Source organism: Astatotilapia calliptera, chromosome 3 (assembly GCF_900246225.1).
Source record: "Astatotilapia calliptera chromosome 3, fAstCal1.2, whole genome shotgun sequence".
Lineage (NCBI taxonomy): Eukaryota > Metazoa > Chordata > Actinopteri > Cichliformes > Cichlidae > Astatotilapia > Astatotilapia calliptera.
Genome location: NC_039304.1, coordinates 11,368,283 through 11,391,693, shown reverse-complemented (window position 1 = coordinate 11,391,693; position 23,411 = coordinate 11,368,283). Strand labels below are relative to the sequence as shown.

The 23,411-nt window shown below is 41.5% G+C and overlaps 3 protein-coding genes across 10 annotated transcripts in view; all 3 read left to right on the top strand.

The window, feature by feature from the left end:
* Positions 1 to 7,040, top strand: part of LOC113018612 (serine/threonine-protein phosphatase 2B catalytic subunit alpha isoform) — a 67,021-nt gene extending 59,981 nt beyond the window's left edge. For 4 of the 6 annotated variants that reach the window (XM_026161785.1, XM_026161786.1, XM_026161787.1 and 1 more), the window contains 2 exons: positions 1,177 to 1,206; positions 5,180 to 7,040. In XM_026161785.1, coding sequence (XP_026017570.1) covers positions 1,177 to 1,206; positions 5,180 to 5,382 — 233 coding nt within the window. In that variant the 3' untranslated portion in view covers positions 5,383 to 7,040. The remainder of the gene's footprint in view (positions 1 to 1,176; positions 1,207 to 5,179) is intronic. The other 2 variants (XM_026161789.1, XM_026161790.1) reach the window with 1 other exon arrangement.
* Positions 7,041 to 8,869: 1,829 nt separating this feature from the next.
* Positions 8,870 to 15,526, top strand: LOC113018618 (mucin-5AC-like). Of its 2 annotated transcripts, XM_026161803.1 has the most exons (12): positions 8,870 to 9,472; positions 11,790 to 11,936; positions 12,316 to 12,441; positions 12,630 to 12,686; positions 12,899 to 12,925; positions 13,042 to 13,062; positions 13,304 to 13,390; positions 13,483 to 13,518; positions 14,338 to 14,436; positions 14,561 to 14,585; positions 14,678 to 14,757; positions 15,441 to 15,526. In XM_026161803.1, the coding sequence occupies exons 1-12, from the start codon at positions 9,412 to 9,414 to the stop codon at positions 15,452 to 15,454; spliced, it is 780 nt and encodes a 259-aa protein (XP_026017588.1). In that variant the 5' UTR covers positions 8,870 to 9,411; the 3' UTR covers positions 15,455 to 15,526. The 2 variants fall into 2 exon arrangements, with proteins under 2 accessions (XP_026017588.1, XP_026017589.1); XM_026161804.1 differs by lacking the exon at positions 12,899 to 12,925 and having other exon boundaries at positions 8,873 to 9,472.
* A 4,376-nt stretch (positions 15,527 to 19,902) lies between these two features.
* Positions 19,903 to 22,604, top strand: LOC113018619 (DNA damage-inducible transcript 4-like protein). 2 transcript variants are annotated; one of them, XM_026161805.1, is made up of 3 exons: positions 19,903 to 20,434; positions 20,655 to 20,802; positions 21,290 to 22,604. In XM_026161805.1, exons 2-3 carry the CDS (start codon positions 20,712 to 20,714, stop codon positions 21,778 to 21,780), a joined length of 582 nt encoding a protein of 193 aa, XP_026017590.1. In that variant the 5' UTR covers positions 19,903 to 20,434; positions 20,655 to 20,711; the 3' UTR covers positions 21,781 to 22,604. The 2 variants fall into 2 exon arrangements, with proteins under 2 accessions (XP_026017590.1, XP_026017591.1); XM_026161806.1 differs by lacking the exon at positions 19,903 to 20,434 and having other exon boundaries at positions 20,441 to 20,802.
* Positions 22,605 to 23,411: the final 807 nt, after the last annotated feature.

The following is a 23,411-nucleotide window of genomic DNA, read 5'->3' as shown; positions in this document are numbered from 1 at the left end:
AATATCTGACTCTGACCTCATTATTTGGAACTTTGACCATGTCTGATATGCCCGTCCAGCATTGGAAAACAAGGGAAAGCATCATGGGTCCCCTTTAAGTTTCAAACAGGTGTTTCTGCCGATGGCCTACATGACAATAGTGCTCTTAAGGATTAGTGTATACATTATATAAGTTCAGAGGGATTTGTTTTTGAAGCAGCTGACACTAAAGAGAACTGCGGTGAAGGTAGAGCGATGTTCAGAGATTCCTGTTACGACATTGGTAGAATCACACTGCTGCCCTTAGCACATCAGTGTGCTTCTACTCTAATGTTGACTCCATCAGTCATACTCTTTAAAGTCTCATGCTATTGTGCCCTTTTTTTTAAGTATGTAGTCTTTAGTAGAATTTAGTCATTACTTTGTTGTCACCCTCGCCCCACCCCCCATCTTTGTTAAAGTTGACTCTGCAAAGTTTTATCGTGTGTTCACTTATTATCTCGAGGATGACTGTAATTGATTGGTAAGTGGCTGAAAGGTTTCCTCCCCTCACGCGTCGCAGAAGTAAGCCAGCACTTTTGATATTTATTATCAAAAGATGCTAATCCCGCAGCTGCAGATGCTACTTCATGTTGCACACAACACAACGCTAACGACGCTCCATGTTTCTGTTGTACTTCGAGCTTTTACATTAACAGTTCAGTCACGGCCAGAAAGCTCACACCTGCACGCGCACTTAAGTCCTCTCTCTGTTTTCCATTTGTCTCGTTTCGAAATGTACTCTTTTCTTTGCGTAACAGGAACACCTAATGCATCTGCAACTTGCTAAAATTGCTGTCGATGTTCATTCTTGCAGTTTCCATTTTATCTGTCACACATTCAGACCTTTTGTCAAACACATTCAAAGTACCTCAAACATGCAATCCTCTCCATGAGGTTTGCTGCTACATACGTGTATCGCCTTCCCTTTACAGATCTGGAACTAAGGCTCATCCTCTCCCCTCCTCCCCCCTCTTTCACCGTTTCCCCTGTTTGCTAACATCCACATGTCCTCTGTCATAAAATGTGGAGATGATTTTTAACCTGTGTTGTCGGCATTGGCTGTCTTTGCTGCTCATTGACTTGTTCCTGGGACAAAATGAACTCTCCTGCTCACTTCTCTCATTCATTTTGCAACCTCCCTCTTCTTCTCTTCAGCTACTATTGAAGCTATTGAGGCTGACGAAGGTAAATGGGTCTGGCTGCCCTCTTCTGTTGCTTCTCATGGCAATAGACAGGGGGCTGTGCTGGGTTTTCATCCATCTCGCTGGTGCTTGAATAGAGTGTGTTGGGTGTTTGGGCTAACAAATTGTGGCATAGTATTAACGGAGAAAAAGAAGTAAGTAAATTAGGAAATCCTGTGGTCACATGTTTGAAAGGGGAATGTCTTTCATAGCACAGATTTTATAATCACAAAGGTCATCTGTGATTTTGAGTGAGTGCAAAGCAAATTACACCTCGCGGTCTTCCTCGGAAATCAGCGCTAATGTAGGCCACAATCGGTTCATCCACAAAAACTCCTGCGTTAAGGATCTTCTCTGTTAGAAGTTAAAATAATCTGCATGAAACATCAAGATAAAGAGAAAATGCACATTCACACGTATATAATGTAGGAGGTGGGTATCATCAGGTCATCTGGCAGCTTTACCAAGCCTTCAGCCTATCCAGAGGGATAGACTGGACCAGCATCCTTAAAGGTCCTGAAAACCTAAAGTTTTGAGGGGTTATGTGATGCACACAAGCCAATAAAATCCTTCATTTTTAATTCATAGAAAGCTGCTTCTTAATTAATGTTGAAAAGTGCAGTATTGTGCAAAGGTCTTGAGCCGTGGCCCATTTTATATTGTTTTTGTATCGTTTCGGCAAAGAGCCAGACTATGTTTGGCAATTTTTAAGGTGGTCTGGAGCAATACTTTTCCAGGCACTCCATTTTTAGAATTAGTACCGCTGAGCTATGAATCTTTCAAGTGTAAAAAGACACCCGACGAAAGGGATGAACCAGTGTTGTGTCTACACATAACAGACAACTTATTTAAAAGCCTATTTTAAATTGTATCTTTAGGCACGTTGTTACTAGCAGCTTATCACAGAAACACACGAGATGAGTTTCAGAGCTGTTATCCAAACAACTTGGTATCTCTCACATGGTTTGCCCTTAAAAAAATTGATAAAACTGGACAAACAAGCGGTAAATCAAGACTTTTGCACAGTATTAGATCTGGCATGAACTTTTCCTAAACAAGCCTTAACTACTTCAGACCAATAGGAGAAACACAAAGGTTATATCGCCATCATGGGTTCTGAATTTGGCCTTTCCCAAAAGCACAGGTGCTAATGTTGTGGTACTGGTACCAGTATTTTTCCACAGCAAATGTGTGCAGCAGATCTAGATAAGGCACCATGTAAGTGAAAAATAACCCCACCTTCCTGATTAAGGTTTTCACGACCTTAAAGAGGAAGTAGGTCCTGTCGAGTTATCGGTAGAGTTCACCTTGACAGGATATTGAATATCATTTTGAAGTAACACTTTATTTCCTAATGGAATATATTCCTAATGTTACCGAGGGTAATACTTTATGTGGTAAACTGCACTTGTTCTCTTATCTGGGGATTGAATGAACTTTTCCAGAGGAAGGTACTTCAATGAAATCACTCATCATAGTTTAAATGATTAATGCAATGCTCTTATCATAGCAGACAGCACGCTCCCCCTCTGCTCTGCCCTCACACAATACAATGAAGTCTTGCTATGAAAGCTCTTGATGGTTTTCCCCTTTGAAACAGCTGAAGCAGTTGTGCATTGTTGTTGCTGTTTTATTTATGTAACACCTTCCTTAGAGCTGAATCTGAATTGGTAGACGCTCCACAGGAGGCTTTGAAATCCAAATTGGACGCTCCCTAAAATCTGCTTTACTTGCATCGCCTTTGGCGCAAGAACAACCTCAACTGCGAGCTAAATAGTAGTATGCCAGCTGCTATTTACATTGAAATTGTCCAGTACTTCCTCTTTAGCCCCATAGAGGACAGTCCATTGTAGTGTCCAGACTCTTCTCTGCTTCTCTCTCCATGTGGATCCTCTGTGGCCCTGCTGTGTCGTGTTCTTTCCTCTGAGCTGCTAATAACCTGTGTCTGACCTGTGCTATGCAGCAACACAACTACGCTACCCATCACACCGTCCTCTCCACAATCCCCAATTTGTCCTCTTAAATCAAATCCCCTCCTCCCCTTGTCACACCCCCATTCTAGTAAGAAGGGTTTTCTTATTTACAACCATAGTATTAATCACCCTCAGTCTGTATGAAAGGTGGAAGTAACAAAATGTTTTTTAAAAAGTGCTGAAATAGAACTCAAGCTGAATATTGGAACGATTCGTTCTTGTAATACTTAAAGTATCCATCGACTTGAATGAAACAGCCTTGAATTGCTGGTTTTATTAATGTCATTGGTGTTTCTTTGCATATTTAAAGGGTTTTATCTTCATTATTCAGTTTAGTTCACTCAGTTTTGTATCATATTGCAACTTCCACCCATCATAACCTCCAGTCAACCTTCAATTGCTGCATGCTTCAAGCAGACTAAACAAGTCGTTAGCACCCCAAGTTCCTTTGATAGTGTCTTTGTACGTGAGCTCAGTCTCAACGTGGTTTCTATTTTGTGGAAGTGAATGTCTCAGTGGGCTCCACTCTAGTGTTTCTTTTTCTCCTCCCTTTATTCTTTTCTTGTCTCTTTGATCATTTCTCCCCCTTCCCTTTTGTCGTTACAAAAGCTGTGTTGTGATGGGGTGACCTGGATGTTTGGGGTCTTCAGGTGTTCCGCGATACGGCTGCGTTGAGATTTTGGTTAATATCGGTCACATTCTTAACTTTTAACATGCGCAAAAAAGCATGACAAGATGGCCACGAGATGGTCTGCTATCACGGATATTGTTGGCACAGTGAAAACCTGTCGACCCTGATGTCAGGAAGTGCCCTTTGTAGAGTTAGAAGGAATATGTAATCGTTTCATCTGTCAAGCGGCATTATCACATAAGTTATATCCGTGTGTTGTCACATTATCAAATTGCTTAAATACTTTCATATTGCGTTCATGCCTTATTAAACCATTAATCGTTTAAAATGCTGCACGACAAATACTGTTTTCCATGAAAAACACAAACAAGTAACAGTGGTTGAAGACTTTGTCTGGCCTCATGAATAGCAAAGATTCTTCTCACTTCATTCATCTTCAACCCAAAGAAAGTTCAACTTTTAGAATTTTTTTATTTCCTGGGTGGAGTCACAAGAGAAGATTCATAACACTCGTGATTCTCAGTCACAGCTAGCTACTTCAGCTTAACACCCAGCAAAGCACTAATGTGCACAAACTTTGACCTGCCTGGTATCCACTTATAACTCATAGAAATTATTAATAGAAGCCAAAAAAACAATATTTTGTACTAGCCTGTAAACATTCCTTTGGTAGGCTCCTTTGATTGCCTCGCTTTTGGTTCCACGCTCAAGGGGCGGAAGTTTAACGCTTTACAGTCGGCTCCATAGTGTAGTGGTTAACACATTTGCCAAACATGCAAAAGATGCATGGTTCTAGTCAGGAGGAGATTATCAAAATCCCTTGAAGAGTTGTATCAAAAAGGACAGCTTGGATAGAAATATGAGGATATTGACACTTTGCAAACAAGGTAGCAGCCAAAAGAAACAAAAGAAAGAAGCTAAGCTAACCAGATTTAATGGGCAGGATTTTTTTTTTTTTTTTTTTTTTAAATCTTCTCATGTGACCCCACCCAAGAAAGCAAGTATTTCTGTTTTCCAAACCTACAAGTGTGTCTGGAGAGATCGACGCCATGCACTTATCATATCAGAGATCGCCTTTAGATATTCAGTTTTCATGGATTAAATGTAACTGAACTAGCCAGCAGCTCATCAGGTGATCAGGTGCAGCCTCTGTTGTCACTTTCTCAGTAAAACAATTTTTTTTCTCTCACAATTTCAAGAGCAAAGCAAATATAATCAAATTTGGTGATTCACGGGTGAATGTGAGCGTGACCCCCACCCCTTCCACCCCCATTCTTTTAATCATTTAAACTCTACACCATATAAAATCACTCCTAACTCTCTTCCCCCCCCCCCCCCCCCCCTCCCTACCCTTATTTCCTGCATCTCAACAGCAATCAAAGGCTTCTCGCCTCAGCACAAGATCACTAGCTTCGAAGAGGCCAAGGGCCTGGACCGCATCAACGAGAGGATGCCTCCGCGGCGAGACGCCCTGCCTTCTGACGCCAGCCTCAACTCTCTCAACAAGGCCCTGTCCTCGGAGACCAACGGCACAGATGCCAAGGGGAGCACCAGCAGCGGCAGCAACATCCAGTGAAGGCCCAGCAGCAAGGCGCCACCTTGGCCGACGGGGCTGCCTCGCCCCCCAGCCTCATCGCGACCCGCCACCACAGAAAAGGGGCAGAGGGTGAAGGTGTGGGATGGAGGAGGAGAAGGAGTGATGGAATGTGGAGGGGGGAGGCATCTATGGCTCATAACGGGGGGACATCTCACTTGCTAGTCTTTGGATATGCCTTCAAAATATTAGTTCATAGTCAAATCTGCTAAGTTATTGCCAGGTCACATTTCTGAAGGGTCAGGCCGTAACCGCGCTTGATTCACCTCCACACCACAGTATGTCAGAGAGGGAGAGAACGATGGGGGGAGAGAAAGAGAGATCGAGATCTTAAAGGTGATTCAGTTTCTTGTTTTTCTTTTTTTTTCTTTCTTGAAAGACCCTTGCTCATTTACACCGAAACGGAAAGTCGTTTAACTTCTTACTAACTATCGTACGTTTACAAAAATACAGCACTAAAAAGGACAGAACATGAGATAATGTTTTTAACATATAAGGGTGTACAAACTAAATAAGGACTATTTATTGATAACTTTTTGTTTTGCTACTCTTATAAAATAGCTCTGAAATTAATTAGGCAGTCTTAAAAAAAAAAAAAAGAATGTTGCAATGTTGTGGAAATGCCAAATAATGGAACGTTTTATGGTTTTGTACATATTATGCTTACCTCAGGTTCTTTTGGTGTGTGCTTTGACCTGATTTTTCTGTATAATGGCTAAATAACTCAGTAATGAATACCTATTTTCTTGAGTTTCATAACTGGAATTTACACTTAACCTATCTATCATTTGCAGATATGTTTATTTTTTGTCTCTTTTGGAAGGGGGGGGGGGGGGAGGGTAGATTTATTGTGGCTTGCTGGAAATGAGTGTTATTTTTTTTTTCTCTTTTTAAGTATTGCGAACAAAGTAAAAATAGAGAAACTATATTGTGTAAAAAAGAAAAGGAAAAAAGAATACAATAAAGTGTCTGCCTATGCATGTTTTATAAAAAAAAAATCAAACAAAAGGAAATAGAACATCTGAAAACTTTGGCTGTGGAGGCCTGTTTTGAAATATATTGCGCTTTAGTGAACATATACTGGAAACGTATAACTGCATACTTTCAATTAACACCATGATGCTCTATGCCTTCTTTTTTTGTAATTGAAGCATTTAATTATCTATGATGGATGAGAAATGAAATTTTTAACCTGCGCTTGTAAGTGCACACAGTCCAATTAAGCATGTTTGACAATTCTTGTGAGGTGTGTGGTTACATGTGGAACTCCAAAATGCATGATTAGCTGTTTGTGTCATATAACAGGTGAATCGGTTTGGTTTTGTTTTTGTAAATGTGCCACAGAAAGTGTAATTTGATTATTATTATTATTATTATGACTATTATTTGGACCTCTGCTTTGTATATCAGTTACAGGTTTGATACTGCTCAATACTTTAAGATGAAACGAGGAAAAAACAAACTTAGATCTTTTTTAAGAACTGCTTTAAGTGCCCAAGTAATTCACTACACGACATGAAGCCTTGCTTTTGTAATTTAACTTCAAAACTGTTGGCAGATGAGGCATGCACTTGCAACTATGAAAAGTATTTTATATAACTGTTCAATAAAAATGTGCATGAATTTCAACTTGAAATGAACCTGAATCCCCTGTGTGTGTGGTGAATGTGTGCGTGAGCGCCTGAAAACCGATAGAAGTCATCGTCATATATGGTTTCATATGAGTTCAGTGTGATTCTCCTCTACAGCTCCAGTCAAACACAGCTTGGCTCAAAGCGCTGCAGTATGTAAATAGGAAATTGCTACTTGGCAGTTCCTCAGCAAAGGTGTTTCCTCTTTATCAACCTCAGTGACTTCTTTGATTAAACTCGGGAGGCTAAGCTCAAACATAATGACTGTGCATAATCACACTTGTTTGTGAGAACAGGGATCTGCAGCCTTGTTTCTTTTACATGCAACTGCCACTTTATTAGCTACGCCCGAGTTGGACCCTGAGGTGTTGAAAACATTCCTCAGATTGATGTGACAGCATGGCTGCACATCCATGATGCGGCTCTCTGGTTTGCGCCACATCTCAGAGGTGCTCTTCTGGATTGAGATCTGGTGACTGGAGGCCATTCGAGTAGAACGAACGAACTCGCTGTCACGTTCAAAAGAAGTTTGAGATGACCTGAGAAGGAAGCCGTCAAAGGATGTGGGTGCGCTTTAATTAGTAAGCAACAGGTAGGCTTGTGACTTTTAAACAATGAGGGAATTGATACAAAGGGGCCCAAAGTCAATATCTCAAACACATTACACCACCAGCAACCTGAACTGCTCATACAAGTCAGGACGGAGCCATGCTTTTATGCTGCTTATGCCAAATTCTGATCCTTACATCCAAATGCAGCATGAGCTCGAGACGACACTTTGCAGTAGCAGTTCTTAGCTGATGGGAGTGATGTTCTGCATACCTTTCTTGTAACAAGTGGTTATATATTGGCAATAGTGCTGCCTTCCTGTCAGCTAGAAGAAGCCTGGTCATTCCCCTCTGACCTCTGGAGTCAACAAGATATCTCCACCCAACTGCTAACTGCATATTTTCTCTTTTTAGGCCACTTTCCTTACTCATACCAACCAGCCTGCCAAGGACAAACACATTAAATTAAACAAACACTTCAATCACTTTTCTTCCTCATTCTGATGATTGATTTGAAGTCCAGTGAGTCATTGTGAGCATGTCAACAGGTCTAAAGGCACTGAGCTGCTGCCACGTGATTGGCTGATTACACATTTGTATTGACGAGGAACTGAATAGGTGTACCGAATGAAGTGATCGGTGTGTGCATGTACATTAGGTTGCAGTTGAAGTTTACATTTAATTTTGGAAATGTCAGGCTTTCTGAAAATGTGTTGGGAAAATATGTTACAGCTATTTCTATTTTATTGTCAGTGGGAAAAAAAAATTCTAATTAGTAAAACAAACATTTAAGTCATTCTATATTTTAGCTAAGAAGTCCACTTCTCGTGTGCGTGTCTCAAGTGTCTTTCTTTTGGACCTCCTTTCAGTTATTAAACACAATGTTTAAATGAAAGGAAGTAAACTCTGGCATCCTGTTTTTTGGGAGGGCCCAAAAAACAGCAGTTTGGTTTTGTTGGGGGTGGGGATAGGGTAGGAAACAATATGAGTTGTTTTTTTGTTTTGTTTTTTAAAGTTTTTTCAAGTAAAACGTTTCAAGTAAAAACGGGCAGTGTTCAAAAGTGAAGAACTCATTTCGTCTTTGATTATAACCTCACTCTGTATAAAAATCCAAACTCATTTTGTGATGCTTTTGCAAAAAAACAGCTGTCTTGACTTTATGCATCGGTCGATGTGCGAGTGTGTGTTACCACCAACACGCCTGGACAACAGGTTTTGTGAAGACATTGTTTAACAAATAGTGGAGAATGGCTGGCTTCTCAGCAGCTCCTCTGGGCTGTCAGGTCTTTGTCATCAGTTCCAGTCATTATTTACCAATCTGATTCTATCTCTCAGTTGAACTGTGTAGTATGTTAATGGTTTCCAATGGATTAAGGCTTGCAATGTCACCACTATCAAAATTTACCACAGTTACTTCACTTACGCACAGCTCTGGCTCAGTGTAGCTACTTTTTTAAAGATCTAATCTCATCTGTTTTGTCCGATTCTGCTCCATTCACTCTCCGTGAGGTCTCTCCAGTCTCCTTCACCCTCGTTAAGTGGTGTCAGAGCAGGAAAAAATAAGCAATGGGAGTTGCCTTTGGGTTCCACCACATTATACAAAACTGACATGATTGTTAAATAGACCCAGAATTGAGCCAAGTGCCTGCCTTGTGTTAGTCTCTACATCCACCCAGTTTACGTCAGGAAGGGAAGCCAGTGTATTTCCTCCCCTTCTCTATCTAAAGGAAGTGCCAAAATAAGCATCAGCAGCGGAGCACCCAGGCTTGGACACCTTTCACACGGGCCACTCGAAGGGAGACGTTTAAGGAGTTCACAGCTGCAGAATCGCCATGAAGTCCGTCAGGGTTTTTGCTGTCCTGCTTCTAGCATCTGCCCATGTCTTCACACAAGGTAGGGCGATCATTCACAATGGCTACAGCTTGATCACATGCTGATAGAAGTCTTCAGCACTCTTTAATAGTTAGCAACAACCTTGTTTCTGTGATTTATAGTAAAACTAAACGTAGTAGGCTTTCTATCAAGATGACTGCCTCCATAGTTGTGTTCTGTTTTGGTTTGAGCACTGGTTAATGGTTCTTCCCTTTAACCCATGCGTTTCCCCCTTGGTGTGTGCAATGATAAAGATCACAGCGATGGTCAAAAGTCACTTACGTTACTTTAAGGACATCCACTCAGACTATTTTTGCTTATCCAAGGGAGATAAACTTGGAGCACATTTTTATGTGATTGTGTTTCTATGCCTCCAAATCTTAACGGAGACCTTCAAACTAACAAGTCTGACAATTTGTTTCTGATTTTTGCGAGTGAACAGATGTTAGATACAAGTCAGAACCTCTGGCATGAAAAGCACCAGAGTGCCACATGGCTACTGACTTGTTTTTTTTTTTTCATTCTGCAGAAACAAAAGAACTTGAAAGCTTGTCTGTGCCGAGCAGATAGGTGATCTAACAGCAGATAGGCAGTGAGAACCAAACCGCCCCCTCTATCACAGAGACAGCAGATTATTGTCCTGAGCCTGACAGATCCCAGGTGACAGCCAATCTTCTTCCAAGGTTTAAGCGGTAAACAAGCTGGAGGAAACGCCCACGCCTGGGCCATTAGAATTATCTGTGTGAGATTTTGTTCCGCGACACATAAGGAAAAGTAATGAAGTGTGGGCCTGGTAGGATCCGAAACTCTCTGATGCTGGCAAATCTTTAGCTTTTGATCTTTAAACTTGCTTGAAATACTTGAGGCTTGACTTGGATTTGTTTACATGATTAAAGGACTGAAAAGGCCACGATGCGTCGCAAACAATTTACACATACTTAACATTTAACTTTACCTCGATTTACTAGCAGGAACTTAAACAACTCTCTGAATGATCCAACATACCGAAGACTCGCCTCATACTCTTCCTTTAACAACTCAATGACCTGACTTGAGACTTGCCTTAAATACTTTAGAGTTATGTCTGGCAGGGAGACTTGATTTTCCTTCCTGACCAGATTCATGAAAAACAGTCTGATCTTTGTGCGGTCAGAGCAGAAACGTCCTGTTAGCCATCAAGCAGCCGGACTGCAGTGAAATGCACTGAATGAAATCGTGATCGACAGCAGGAAGTTTAACACGGGTCGGGGAGCAACAATTGTATATGTCTGGGACAGGATGCAGCTTCACACTGCTGCGACACTTGGGGCAGAGGATATCCACCTCGACATGCCGTAATCTCCTTCTCTATCTAGACTTTTCACCCCCTGTCTGACATGTTTGACCCTCGGTCGTCTCAGAAGCTGGCCTTTAAAGTAGCGCCAAACAGCCACGACGCAGGATGGCGGTCAGAGCTTGTAAAGCAAGCCTGTGACTCAGTGAGCAAAACTGGGCATAAATATCTTTACAGTTTCAACCAAGGATACACAAGTAATAACTTACTGTAATAACAAAAAGGAAATATTAACCATTTCCTTTCTCAGTTGAGTATTTTTAAAAAGGTTTGTGCACATTGGAAAAGAACAGCAACATGTCACTTAAGTTTTGTGACTTGTAACGATGACAAGTGAATTCATTGTTGGCGGCACGGTGTTCAGCAGAGACAAAGAATACCATCGCTTCCGTCACTTCCTCGATCGAGGAAGTGACGGAAGCGACTTCAGATGGAGCCAAAGAATTCCATTCCCATGAGTAATTATGAGAAATGCAGGGTTACCAAAGCAACCACAACCCAAAATCTTCAATGGAGACCATACAGGTGGACAATATAAGCTGTAGCCACTGCTGCACCACCCGTTAGTCAGTAAAATCCTGCTGTGAAACCTCAAGCTGAGCATTTCTGCTGGAGCCATCTTTCTGTTTCATACCCTGACGTGGCGAGTGAGGGCCTGATCTGATGGTGAAACCAAAGACTGTACATAAAAGATAGACATACCTTCCAGCGGATGCAGAAATACCTTAAATCTGGATCGCAGAGAACAATCCAACCAAAGAAGGCACTCAGGGACGTTACAAGACAGACATGCAGACAAAGATTTTGAGTTTTTAGATGCAATGAGTTCAACAGTGAGCTGGTGTCGGTTGTAGATTTTCTCTGGATAGATAACAAAGTGTGTTAATCTCTCTTGTAACCTCTCCACAATCACATATATCTTTAAATAACCACCAAAAGACTTTTATGTGGATCTAATCAAATCATTTTCCTTAACTTCCTTCATGATTTCTTCATACCACACAGAAAATGAGTCAAACCAAACCTCAACCACAACAAAAGCACCAGGACCGGCAACAGTTCCAACAATAACAACAAAAACGACAACAGCAAAGGCAATAACAGCAGCACCTCCCTCTCCTCCTACAGATACGACCACATCTCCTCTGGATAGTGAGTGTTTCTTAAAGCCCTCTTCCAAATTTCTTTGCATTTCACTTTGCTTTATTGTCCTGTTTCATGGAATTTACATGCATCTCCTGAGCACGAAAACGGTTTCTCAAAGCTCACCTTAAAACCATTTTTAGGACACACCTGTAGATGTAGAAGCACGGTTTGTGACCTTAAACTGCATACTGGAGTACTTGTAAAGACATTTAAAATACGGTGGATTTAAAGGTAATAAATAATATACTGTAGTAAAGGGGGGGAAAAAGGGACAAGATGGTGTGCTTTTAAAAACAAGCTAGTTTGGGCTAAAGACTGCTTGTTTATTTTATCGTCAAGCTCCAACAGATTTTCCTACAAACCTTCATTACATTCTGTTTTCTAGGAGACACGCCTAAAGCCAATACTACGTTACCTACTACTACTACTGCTGCTGCTGCTGCTGCTACATCCACATCCGCCCAGAATGACTCTTTGACTACTGAACTAGTGAACAAGACAAGCATTGGAAGTAAGGCTCTGTATAATTTTATATGACATATGTGGTTTGTTGAAGGGTTTCTACATGTGCTTTAGTACAGAGACGATTTAAATGAACTTCATTTTGCATTCAGAAATAAAGTGTAACAATGTATATGGAAGGCAGTTTGACATAGATACTTTTAACATATTTCATGAGGTTTTTTTCTTTTTTATCAGCCCCCACTAATGTCTCTCAGAGTGAGCATTCTGATGGCCAAAGCAGAGCAGGTCAAGGTAAGTGTGGCACGTGTGAGCTCCTCAGTGATAGGCATAGGTTTCTTCACTTGTTTTCTGAACAAGTTGTGATGTGTCATATCGTGTCGTGTTGTGTTATATGTAGTGCCGACGTAGGACAGTTTTTCCAATTTCATTGTACTACTGTACTATGTATGACTGTGCAATGACAATAAAGAGTTATCTTATCTTATCTTATCTTATCTTAACAGATGAGACCGATCCTGACCAGGACTTAGGTACACAATAAAATAAAATGTGATCATGCGATTTTTTTTAAAGCATTAAAAACACATCAAACAACTAAAACAGTTTGTTTTTCAAATGAAACAACGCTGCTCTTTACTGTCCACAGGTACCACTCCTCCTGCCCCAGGTACAGTACTGTTTGTATCGACATGATTGTTTGCCTCCCTCTCTTTCTTTTTCCTTCTGTGCTCTCTTCTCTTATTGATAACCATCCTTCAGCACTTCCTTGTTGAAAATGTTGAAATTAAAAGAAATCCCCAAACAGCTCCACACATTATAATTGAAACCAGAACCGTCTTTGAGTAAAAAAAAAAAAATTTAGTTAATTTATGAAATATATAAATAAATAATGAATTTAAATGTGACAGGACAACAAAACACCACTGACTCTCAAAGCAGATCTTCAAGGACATCATCACCTCCCACTAAAGGAACCCCTCAGGAGAACAGTCCCGGTAAGTGATCCTGTGTACAGTGAGCTAAACGTGAGGTCATGAATGGACATCCCAACCGTGTTTAATCAAATCAAAATGTGTGTCGTTGAAAGGTTCTCAGGCGGGTCAAACAGAGGAGAAATCAGCAGGTAACAAAGCTAATCAGTCTGACTTTGCACACCAGCGATGCAGCAGCTGCAGCCTCTCACAGCTGAATCAGTACGGAGGACCAAAGCTGCCAATAAAAATATAGACACTAAATAAATGGTATATGATTAAACGCTAGCAACAAGTAAATGTAGATATTCATTCATTCATTTCATTTTCACTGAGTCATATTGAATGATCTTGATATGTAACTCTTCTGGTCCTCCATATGATTGACTTGTAATCTAGAGATGAAGATGAATGCATAGACTGTGAGTATCGTTTGTTAAATAAAAACCTTGAACTTGAAAGCACAAAAAGCTTCAGAGCAAAGAAAAAAAAGGAAAACAGAAAACTAGTGTCCTACTGGGGATTACGCTATCAGCAACACCGCAAGCAATTTGGGATTCCTGATTACATATATCTGATGTGTGGGCAAAAAAATACACAGTAATTACTGAGATTCCCATTTGCCCAGCCCACTGACTCTGCCACCTCAGAGGGCTGAATCATTCCACTGCGGGGCTCCAAAACCTTTAAAATAGCCCAATCCAATAAAATCTTGTTTTAAAAAAGGTCACATATTATGTTGACAGACTTTAAAACATTTTTTTTTTTACTTTTTAATGATTTGGGGGATAAAACTCTGCACTGCAATGCAGAGTCCATGTAGAAGGGCCGTTAAAGGTCGAAAGTCCAAACTGCGTGGTTCTGCAGCTGCTACATCACTGCTCTGCCCTTTGGTTAGACGCAAATGTGGAAGACGCACGTCACACCAGATGGATACTGATGGCCGTGTCCTTCGTGTTCCCCTCCCCCAGATAAAAAGCTGTGGTGGCTTGTGTTGCCCGCCACCCTGGCCGCAGCTGCTATCGCCATCGTCCTCAAATTCAAATCCAAGAAAGTCCACAACCCCACAGGTACATGCTCTGCCAGGACGCCCATGCACGAGTGCTTACACTGGGATTTATGATTTGAAAAATTATTTTAATTCAAACAAGCATGTGTGCTTATCATTGCCTTCTGTTGTCTTCTGCTGAACAGAAACCGTCGACACTGGAACTGAGAAGTGAGTTTGATATTAAAAGATCAGACAGATTATGCCATTTTCAGGGTGTGTGAAGAAAAGCCAAACATTTATCTCTTTAAAACCCTTCACAGCGCATCTTTCCAGAGAGCTGAGAACAGCAAGGATGGCGTCATGCTCCTCGGAGTTAAATCATCAGGAAGAGAAGAGAACGGTGAGCCGCCTTCCCTCTATTTCCTGCAGCGGGTTCCTCCCGACTTCCCTCTGTTTGCGCATTCTTCCATCACTTGGTGAAACTGTTTCTCCAGACACCGAATTTCAATTATCCCAGGGAAGTGCTGGGCTTTTAATATCCTCATTGTACTGTATGGGCTTCTGGGGCTTTAGCTAGGCAGCAGAAGGTGTTTCCTGTGATTTCGCGCCCCCCGCCCTCAAACAAGCAGCAGGGCTTGAAAGATAGGGACATCCTAACATAAACGCAGATTATTTTGGACGCGACCTATTGTGCACTGAGTAAATGTCAGCGTGGCCCCACATGCTACGGAGGCGTGCGTGCGTAAAGGCACGAGCACATCCACGGGCGCGCATGTCAAGCATAGTTTGCGCACACACCCTAAGTTACCCCTTCACCCCACCTACTATAAAACACAAGTTGGCCAACGAATGCAATGCCTTCCTTCCCAGTCAGGCCTGCATGCCTTTGGCAGGGAAATGGAATAACGCTTCAGGAATTCTGATGAGGAAAAAAAAGAAGGGTTTGTTTTGTTGCAGGCTGCTGGAGCGGAGCTTTAAAACAGCAAACGCAATAAGATGAAAATCACAATTTAACGGCCTTTTTGACTTTTCAGGTTGGAAAATCAGTTTTATGAATTGCTCCTGTTCTTTTGTGTGTTTCAGCTGAAGCCAGATAAGAAGAGTCACCATCGCCGCCCACACACTGATGGTCTGAGAAAGCTGTTTCGATCCTAGGTCTCCTTTTTTTAAGCTGTAATGAAATATTTTAATTTTTTTTTTTTAATAAAAGATGCTTTCAAGTGTGATTCTGTATGCAGAGAGCAGTTTTATGAAGTAGGGCGTGTGACTGCGATGATAAATCTTAAAACAAATGAACTTGATCTCAAAAGTAAGGACTGCAAAGCTCATCTAAAGAAGCTGACACGCCACCTATTAAATGACAGTGGTGACTTATTATTTATGCAGCCTTTATTTGCACTCGGTGCAAACTACTGCCGCAAACATGTTTCCTGTGTAGTGACCCCAGATCCTTCACGTTAGTCTTATCATACGCTTTATAACTCTGTAATCATCCTTTCGTTACCTTCTTATCTGCCATTTACTTTTTACTCGCCTTGAGCCATTTTGCTAATTATGAAGGTTTGGGGTTTGTTTGATGTGCGCTAGATATTTGCTGTTAGGACGACTTGTTTGCGCGTGTAACAACATAGGAATTTGCTGCAACAGAGGGTCTGTTAAATGTTTTTGTGGGGTTTTCTTCTACAAATGTTGCACCAAAGCACACATAACTAAAGCAGATGCAAAAGGCTGTTTGGATTTATAGACACTGGAACTACTTTATGCTTTGTGGCTGGAATTTGTCATCATCAATTTCCTCAATAAATCACTAGAAAATGTCTTTTTTGTGCTGCCCTGTTTTTTAACATATACATATGCATCTTCTGATAGATCTGAAATAGCATATAGGAGATGTGCTAAATGGATAATTTAATCATTAAAATAAATTAAAAGTTCTAATTTATTGTATTTGATTGTGGTTCTTTGTGAGCGAGCTGTAGGACACCAATGGTGTGAGTTAAGTGATTCACCACTAGAGGGAGCCAACAGGTAACTACAGAATGAAAGAGCAAAGAAATGTTTTTGGCTGCTGTTTATTGCAGCCAGGTTCCAAAGAGGTTGTTGACAGTGGAGTGAGATATAAGCAACGATAGTCAAACACACCTCTCAGCTTCTTCTTCATATTTCCACGCAGTGCGTAACAAATAAGTTCAAGAGCCTCCCTCCCAGATGGTGTTTTGAGTATATAACATCAAACATAAAATCTCTCATGACCTTCATTTTGCTCTGATTCACACACTGCCCTGTTAGGTCTGACCGTGGCCTTCGTAAAATGAGACCGGGTGACAGCTTGGACTGTGGGCACGTTTCCATCAAAGACACGGCGAGCAGGTTGGCAGAAGACCCTCCACACACAAATAAAATGCGCTAACAGCTGTGGCCGGGGCTGTGACATTCAGGGCATCGTGGGGAGCTTTCTTCGCGCTCTCCTGCTCAGTGTGTTTGTCACCCCTTTTCGACCCCTTCTCCTCTCTTGACTCTAAATAATCAATATGTATCTTTGCCTGTTATTTTCTCCCACATGTTTTTGTTCCTGTTGTTACAAACCTGAATCCTTCTGTCTTTTTACATTTTAAGGCACAAGCCTTCTTAACTAAAAGTGCATGCTTTGCAGAATAGAAATGAGCATAGCGGGCCTTCTTTAACTGCCATTTGAAACATTCACATTAACGTTGAGTCATTTTATTTTAAAAGCACATTTAATAACAGCAGCACTCGACCCAAAGCGCTTTACAGTCGATGCATTTAGAGGGGACAGTAAAACTGTGCATCTGAGGAAGTAACTGGCAAGGATTACAAAAACAGATGAATAAACTATCAACGCATCAAAGCTGTAAAAGTGTTTAAGAAAAGGTCGAGTTTACATTTACATCAGCTGTGGGACACGATCTGAGCTGAAGTAGGAGATTCATCCAAATCTGGAGGCAGACAGCTTTAAATCTGAGAAATGAATAAAGAAGTCTGACAGGAGCAGTTGTGATAATGACCTAAGTGACCTGGGGCAGAGAATAGTGCGAGCAGATCAGAAATGTAAACCACTAAAGCCTTTAAAAAGCTAGGAAGGGAGCGATGTGCTTTCTTTTCTTAGCAGCTGTTAAAAACCAAGCTGCTGGATTTCAGATCGTTTGAAGCCGTGAAATAGTTGAATGGGTGTCAGCCCCGGACACAGCGCTTCACAGATGACCAGCCAACAAGTTACAAAACCATGGACTGGGGATAAAAGTTGCCTTTTTTAATATTGCTGAGATGTAAACGATGCCTTTCAGAACATTTTTCATTTGTTAATTAAAACTGTTCAAGCTGCCTGTGAAAACAGAGATTTTGAGCTCACTGTGCGACACATAAAAGCCTTTTATGTTTGAATTTATAAAGTGATAAATTAAAGCCTTCGTGACCCACAGACTCTAAAGAATAGGTTTAACTTTTTTCTGTGTGTGTGTAAGTCCTTTTTTAAATGTACAACCAGCAAAACGCAGCTACACACCAATATGAACCCCGGCACATGCAACCTGCTTTCTCCTGAAATGCAACTCAGCAAAAAGCTTCTTGTTATTCAGTTTCCTAGCGGGGGCAACGAGGGGCACGTTTTACTGGATGGAGGCGAGTCCCAGATCGGCCTACCACGTGTCCTCAAGGGGATAAGAGAAGGCTCATCTGAACCAGAATGGATTAGTAACCCGAGACCCAACATGTTTCATCTTTTGCTTCATTCAGGGAAACAGGAGTTGGGGAAAAATTATCAAGCGGATTCGGATTTGACTTGACTTACTGACAGGAGGTTAAGGTCGAACGCAGCAGTGCCTCACATTGGGGGCCTGCTCTCAGCTGTTTCAGTGGAGCAGATGTTTGACGCACAAAGCAAAACGAGCAGAAGTGGATGTGATCTTGTGCAGAAGTGCAAACGCACTGCACCTCCTGAGCTCGATTTCCGAGTGCTTAAGAAATGCTTGTGTTGTAGACACTGCACGAATCAGTTTGCTGCCCAGGCTACTGCAGCTAACTCCCACTGCTGCAAATTACAACAACGCCTGCAAGATAAGAACCAGAGCTTTGCAGGACAGGTCTCGGGCACAGTGTCTGGAATAAATCACACACAGTGTTCTCTTCATGGCAGATTTTCAATATGTCATGCAGCTGACACTCGAGATGATAGTCTTTAGAATATAGAAGTGTCTAGATTATTTTAAACTTTACTCGATGACCTGGATAAATATCTTTTCAAAGGAATCTCTTCTTGCTTGTAAATTTTAATTGCAGGGTGTAAAATGTTGATTGCTGGCTTTGAAACGATTAGATACAGAGTTTTATGTGCTGGACTGTGCCCTAATACTGATGATGTTAAGAGGCGCTGCATAAGAGCTGGGAAATTATTTTACTTCTACTTGTAATCTACCTAAAGTACAAGTACTCCTTATTCAGAGCCCCTGACCCACTTCTACCCCTTAGACAGCTACTAACGACCTTGCATATTTTTCATAAATGTCAGTCCAAACCTCATTACCACCGCCTCCATAATGACAGCTCTTTCTGTCCTTGCTGTGTTTTTGACACATGTGAACTTTACCAAAGTCCTTGCTTACCTAACACTTGTCAGTATATTTCTGCATCTACAAAAGCAGCAACATTAAAGAATGTGACTTTTTTTCCAGGGCATATCTAGTTCCCCCCATGTGACCGGTGGAAAACGCTTGGTCTCTCCGTCTCTCCCTCGCCCACTGGATTCCATTACCCTTTAGCCAGCAGAGCTGCTGGGGGTAAGAGGGTCAGATCCAGTTACTGGGAGAAAAACTCTGTTGAGACTGTGAGTGGTGAGAGATAAACCGCTGATGAACTGAACAACTGTGCTCGCCGCGTTGCCTGCCAAATGTATACACACAATACAGTAAGACAAGACATTTTTGGCTCAGCGGCTCTATAGTCAAAGGGCTTCCTCCTGCCTCACAATCCTGAAATTCACATTTTGATCTGGTTTAAAAGAATATCTGGGGAAATGTTTGCACACTTTACTCATAACTGTACTTTTGGGAAGTGAAACCCACTCAGACTTCGTCTACTGATCTTCTGTGTTAGGATGAATGTCTTTCATACGGCAGTGTGTCCTTTTGATGAGGACATTGTGCACTCTGTGTTTGGGGTGAGGTTCACAAAAATTGGATTTGAGATGAAAAAGGGATTTATTTTCAGCTTTTGCCTCAAATTTTCTAGATAGTACCGTTGTGTCAATACAGCTAATAAAATTATGAATAAAGTTACTTAAAAAAAAAATCTGTTTTTAAAGGGCCCACATGAGAATCTGGGACTGTTGTGGAGGGCCACCAGAATAAGTTCACAAAGAGATAAACTTGATACTGAACAGTAATGAGTTCAGCTTATTGGTGCAGTCCCAGTCTATCAAGTGACACATTGGGAATATTAATTAACCACCCCTTCTTTAAAGTGTGTAGTTTAACTTTTATTTTTTTCATGTGTTTACGTTTTCTTTATTCGTTTACCTTATTGATTACAAAAATATTTTGCGTTTTCTGATCAAACAGCAATATGAAAACTCACGTGGCTTGATTACAGGCTTAAACATAGCTCGAGGTCTCTCTATAATAATAATGAAACAGTCATAGATAGCTTATTAACATTTGCTGGTGACCCATAATCTACCAAACAGGTGGCTGAAGCGTTGAGTGCATATTAAAACACGTTTCGGGCGAAGTTAACGCTTTAAAATGAATACAAAAACGTTACGGCGTGTTATCTTGCCCACGTAGCAACACAAGAAATCACCCCCAAGTATTGGTCAATGAATTAATTTAAATGCTATTTCGCAGCCAATCGGAAAGGAGCTGTGTCCCGCGTCCAGCGCCTGATTGGTCAAGCCCTCTGGTCAGCTGAGTAGACGAGGGTATAAATAACCCTCAGAAGTTTCACCCCGTTGCAGTACGTCTGACTGTCAGTGTGTGTGTGTTTCTATATCAATGTGTGTGTGCGCGAATTTATTCATGAGGAACCGTCTAAATTAAGTTATTTTGTATTAAATAATATTTAAGGTGAGTCGTTTAATGCTGCGAATGAGTGTCTTTTAAGCTAGCAGTTAAGAATTGAGGGGTTTAAGTTTTTATTTGTTTAGGTTTTTTTACGGCTTTTTGTCTTTTAGGTGCTACATTTTGAAAGTTTTAGCATCCTGAGGTAGCTACCTCAGTTAGTCATTTGTTTAAATATAGCTCAAACCATCCGCTTGGACTGACACAATGACGCTACTATTTTCAGGCAGCTTTTCTAAAACTACGGGAAAACGGCCGACTCCAGGAGAAACAGGCTATCACCATGGTTGCTACGAGCACGTTAAAGCCCAAAAGCAGCGAGTGTGTTTCAGAACTGGCGGATAGAAGATATGACCACGGTTGCATTGATGCAGGTGAGCTTACTAGTGTTTTCTTTTTGTTTGTGTAGCTAACCTGCTAGATGCTGGATACTTCTAGTTGTGCGCTTGTTTATCCCTGTGTGGTGCATGGCTGCAGCAGTGGGGAGGAGGAGGGGGCGGGTACAGATGAAGTCATCCCTTCAGTTTGTTTGCGAAACAGCAGCCCACGATTGAAGGCAAGTCTGAGGCTGTCTTTCTCTGCACATTGCTACAAGATTGTGCTGCAGAAACATGATATTTTGTGGGTGTGCAGCTCAGACTCTTGAGATGGTATTTCGTTTTTAAGGGACTGTTGACACATTCACACAAGGCAGCTGAAAAGCATACAAACACAGACCCATTCCTTTAGTCATTGGTGGAGTTGAAATCTTGTGATTTGTCCCAGTTGACCTAATAAAATACCTTTCAATTTTACTGCAGCTGATATGATTAAGTCAGGATTATCTGACCTTTAAATGTTTATCTTGCCTTGTTTTCCCAGGACTGGACGTCTGGTTAGACTGCTTAGATGAGACCCAGAGGACTGCAGATGCCACTGAGGACAGAACCTGTCAGCAGCTGGCAAAGATGTTTGAAAACTGCCTTTCGCGGGCTAAGAAGACAATGCTACACTGCTCCTCTGTGCTGGTACCAGAGAAGCTAACGCGGAGAATAGCGCGTGAAGTCCTGCGGCTGGCATCTTGCGAGCCCTGCGGTCTGCGCGGCTCTGTTCTCTACGTCCACCTGGAGTTGGACAAGGGATGCAAGCAGCTCGAACGCATCGTGTACGATGCCACCGTGGTGCCTACATTTGAGCTGACTCTTGTTTTTAAGCAGGATGGCACCGCCTGGCCCAGCCTGCGGGACTTTCTTTTTATGGGAACCTGCTTTGCGCCGACCTTTAGGCACGCACTTAAACTGAGTCCAGGTTTCCGTCTCGTTAAGAAAAAACTGTACTCCTCCTCGGCAGGTACCGTGATTGAGGAGTGCTGAACTTTTGTAGGGATTGGGGATTTGGATATTGGGTTTCCTGTTGGGAAATGCACTTCTGCCCAAATGTAAATGACACTCCAGTGGTGTCACGTTTTCTACAGTGTTTTTGTACAGCGCAGTGTTAACTATTAGCCAGTCAGCTTTGGATGTAAAGCCAGAAGCTTGTGCATCAGAAAGCCTGATTGTTCTCATTCAAGTCTTTTTTTTTTTTTTTTTTTTTTTTTTTAAATCAGCAAAATTGTAATGTTCTGGGTGTTTGTGTGTTTTCTAACATGAGTTGCTCAAACACCATTTGAAGTTGTACTTTTTGCAGATGAATGTAAACCGATCCCAAAGTGTGAGAGGGACATACTGTCGGGTACACTTTTCTTAAAGACACTAGACACTTTCTTGAGGCATCTGTGTGTTTCCAGATACGTTGAACGCTCAGCCACAGCGAGCACACAGAGGGCTGAATAAGAGTCTGACATTTAGTCTTTTGGGGGCCATATTCTGGTTGTGTGATGCTGTATTTAGGGCTGTGATTGTTTTTAAGACTATATGTCTTGCGTAGATGCTGCTGTCATGGTGTGGGACCTCCCACACTATAGGGGAATATGTGGATGCCTTAAATCTCATGCACATTTTTTTTTTTTCACACAGCTTTGTCACAGCTGCGTCTCTTTCCAAATGTTTTATTGCATTTTTATTTTTTTACCCCCCCTCCTCCGCCTGATGCACCTTTTCAATGCAGAGACTTTATAAATTATTAAAGGATGGTTCACCCAAGTGATGTGTATTTGTTTTAACAATTAACTTGTTAAAAAAAAAAGTCCCAAATCCCCCTCCCCCTTTTTATTTTTTTTAACTTTCCATTGTTTTTCAAATTTGATGTTGAAACAAACTGAGTTGTCTGTTTGGACAATAAAATCACTTTAATGTTCATTTTTGATTCCACGTGTGCTCTTTTCTCCATTCTTATATTGCCATGGATATCCTGTCATGGCAAAGCCTGCAAAACGGCGATAATTCACCTTTTAGACACAGCAACAGGCATTACAAGATCTTGACAAGAATGTGGCACTTACTTGATCCTTAAAAGCTTAAAAATGTAATTTGTTCTGCAGGCTTCCACACGCCACTCTCCTGACTGCTCATAAAGCTCACTGGCTGCCGCTGTGTGTACCTGCAGTGTTTGTGTGACATTTCTCTCATTGTCTTGAATGGTTGGGATTTTAATAAACTTGTGAGATGAGCAAAAGATTATGAGACTCGTGTGGTGCATGACAAGATTCCTCCCAGTTTTGCTTTAATAATGAATTACTGTCATAATTGTTTACAACTTTTTACATTAGTGTAAAAGTTAGTTATGGCAACACGCCGGTCATGCTCAAGTGGCGAAACAGGCCGCAGGGGTTACAGCAGGTTAACGGCAGAGTCACATGATGTTGTGCAAGATGCGCTGCATACAGTCCTTGTGCAGGACAATGAAGCTCTGATCGTCTGGTTGGCGTCACACGTAACGACCTCTGATCCCGTTGCTTTGCTGTGCTAATGTGGGTCAGCGGCGCAGATCTGAACTGCGAAGCCCATAAACACAAAAGATCCACAAAGAATATGTGCTATACAATTCATCGCTATGTCTAATATTT

Excerpts from the sequence above, each read along its gene's own strand:
- LOC113018618 (XM_026161803.1), top strand. The coding sequence starts at position 9,412 with ATGAAGTCCGTCAGGGTTTTTGCTGTCCTGCTTCTAGCATCTGCCCAT. Across the intron at positions 11,937-12,315 it reads GACCACATCTCCTCTGGATA|GAGACACGCCTAAAGCCAAT; the intron begins GTGAGTGTTTCT and ends TCTGTTTTCTAG. Across the intron at positions 12,442-12,629 it reads GAACAAGACAAGCATTGGAA|CCCCCACTAATGTCTCTCAG; the intron begins GTAAGGCTCTGT and ends CTTTTTTATCAG.
- LOC113018619 (XM_026161805.1), top strand. The coding sequence starts at position 20,712 with ATGGTTGCTACGAGCACGTTAAAGCCCAAAAGCAGCGAGTGTGTTTCA. Across the intron at positions 20,803-21,289 it reads CCACGGTTGCATTGATGCAG|GACTGGACGTCTGGTTAGAC; the intron begins GTGAGCTTACTA and ends TTGTTTTCCCAG.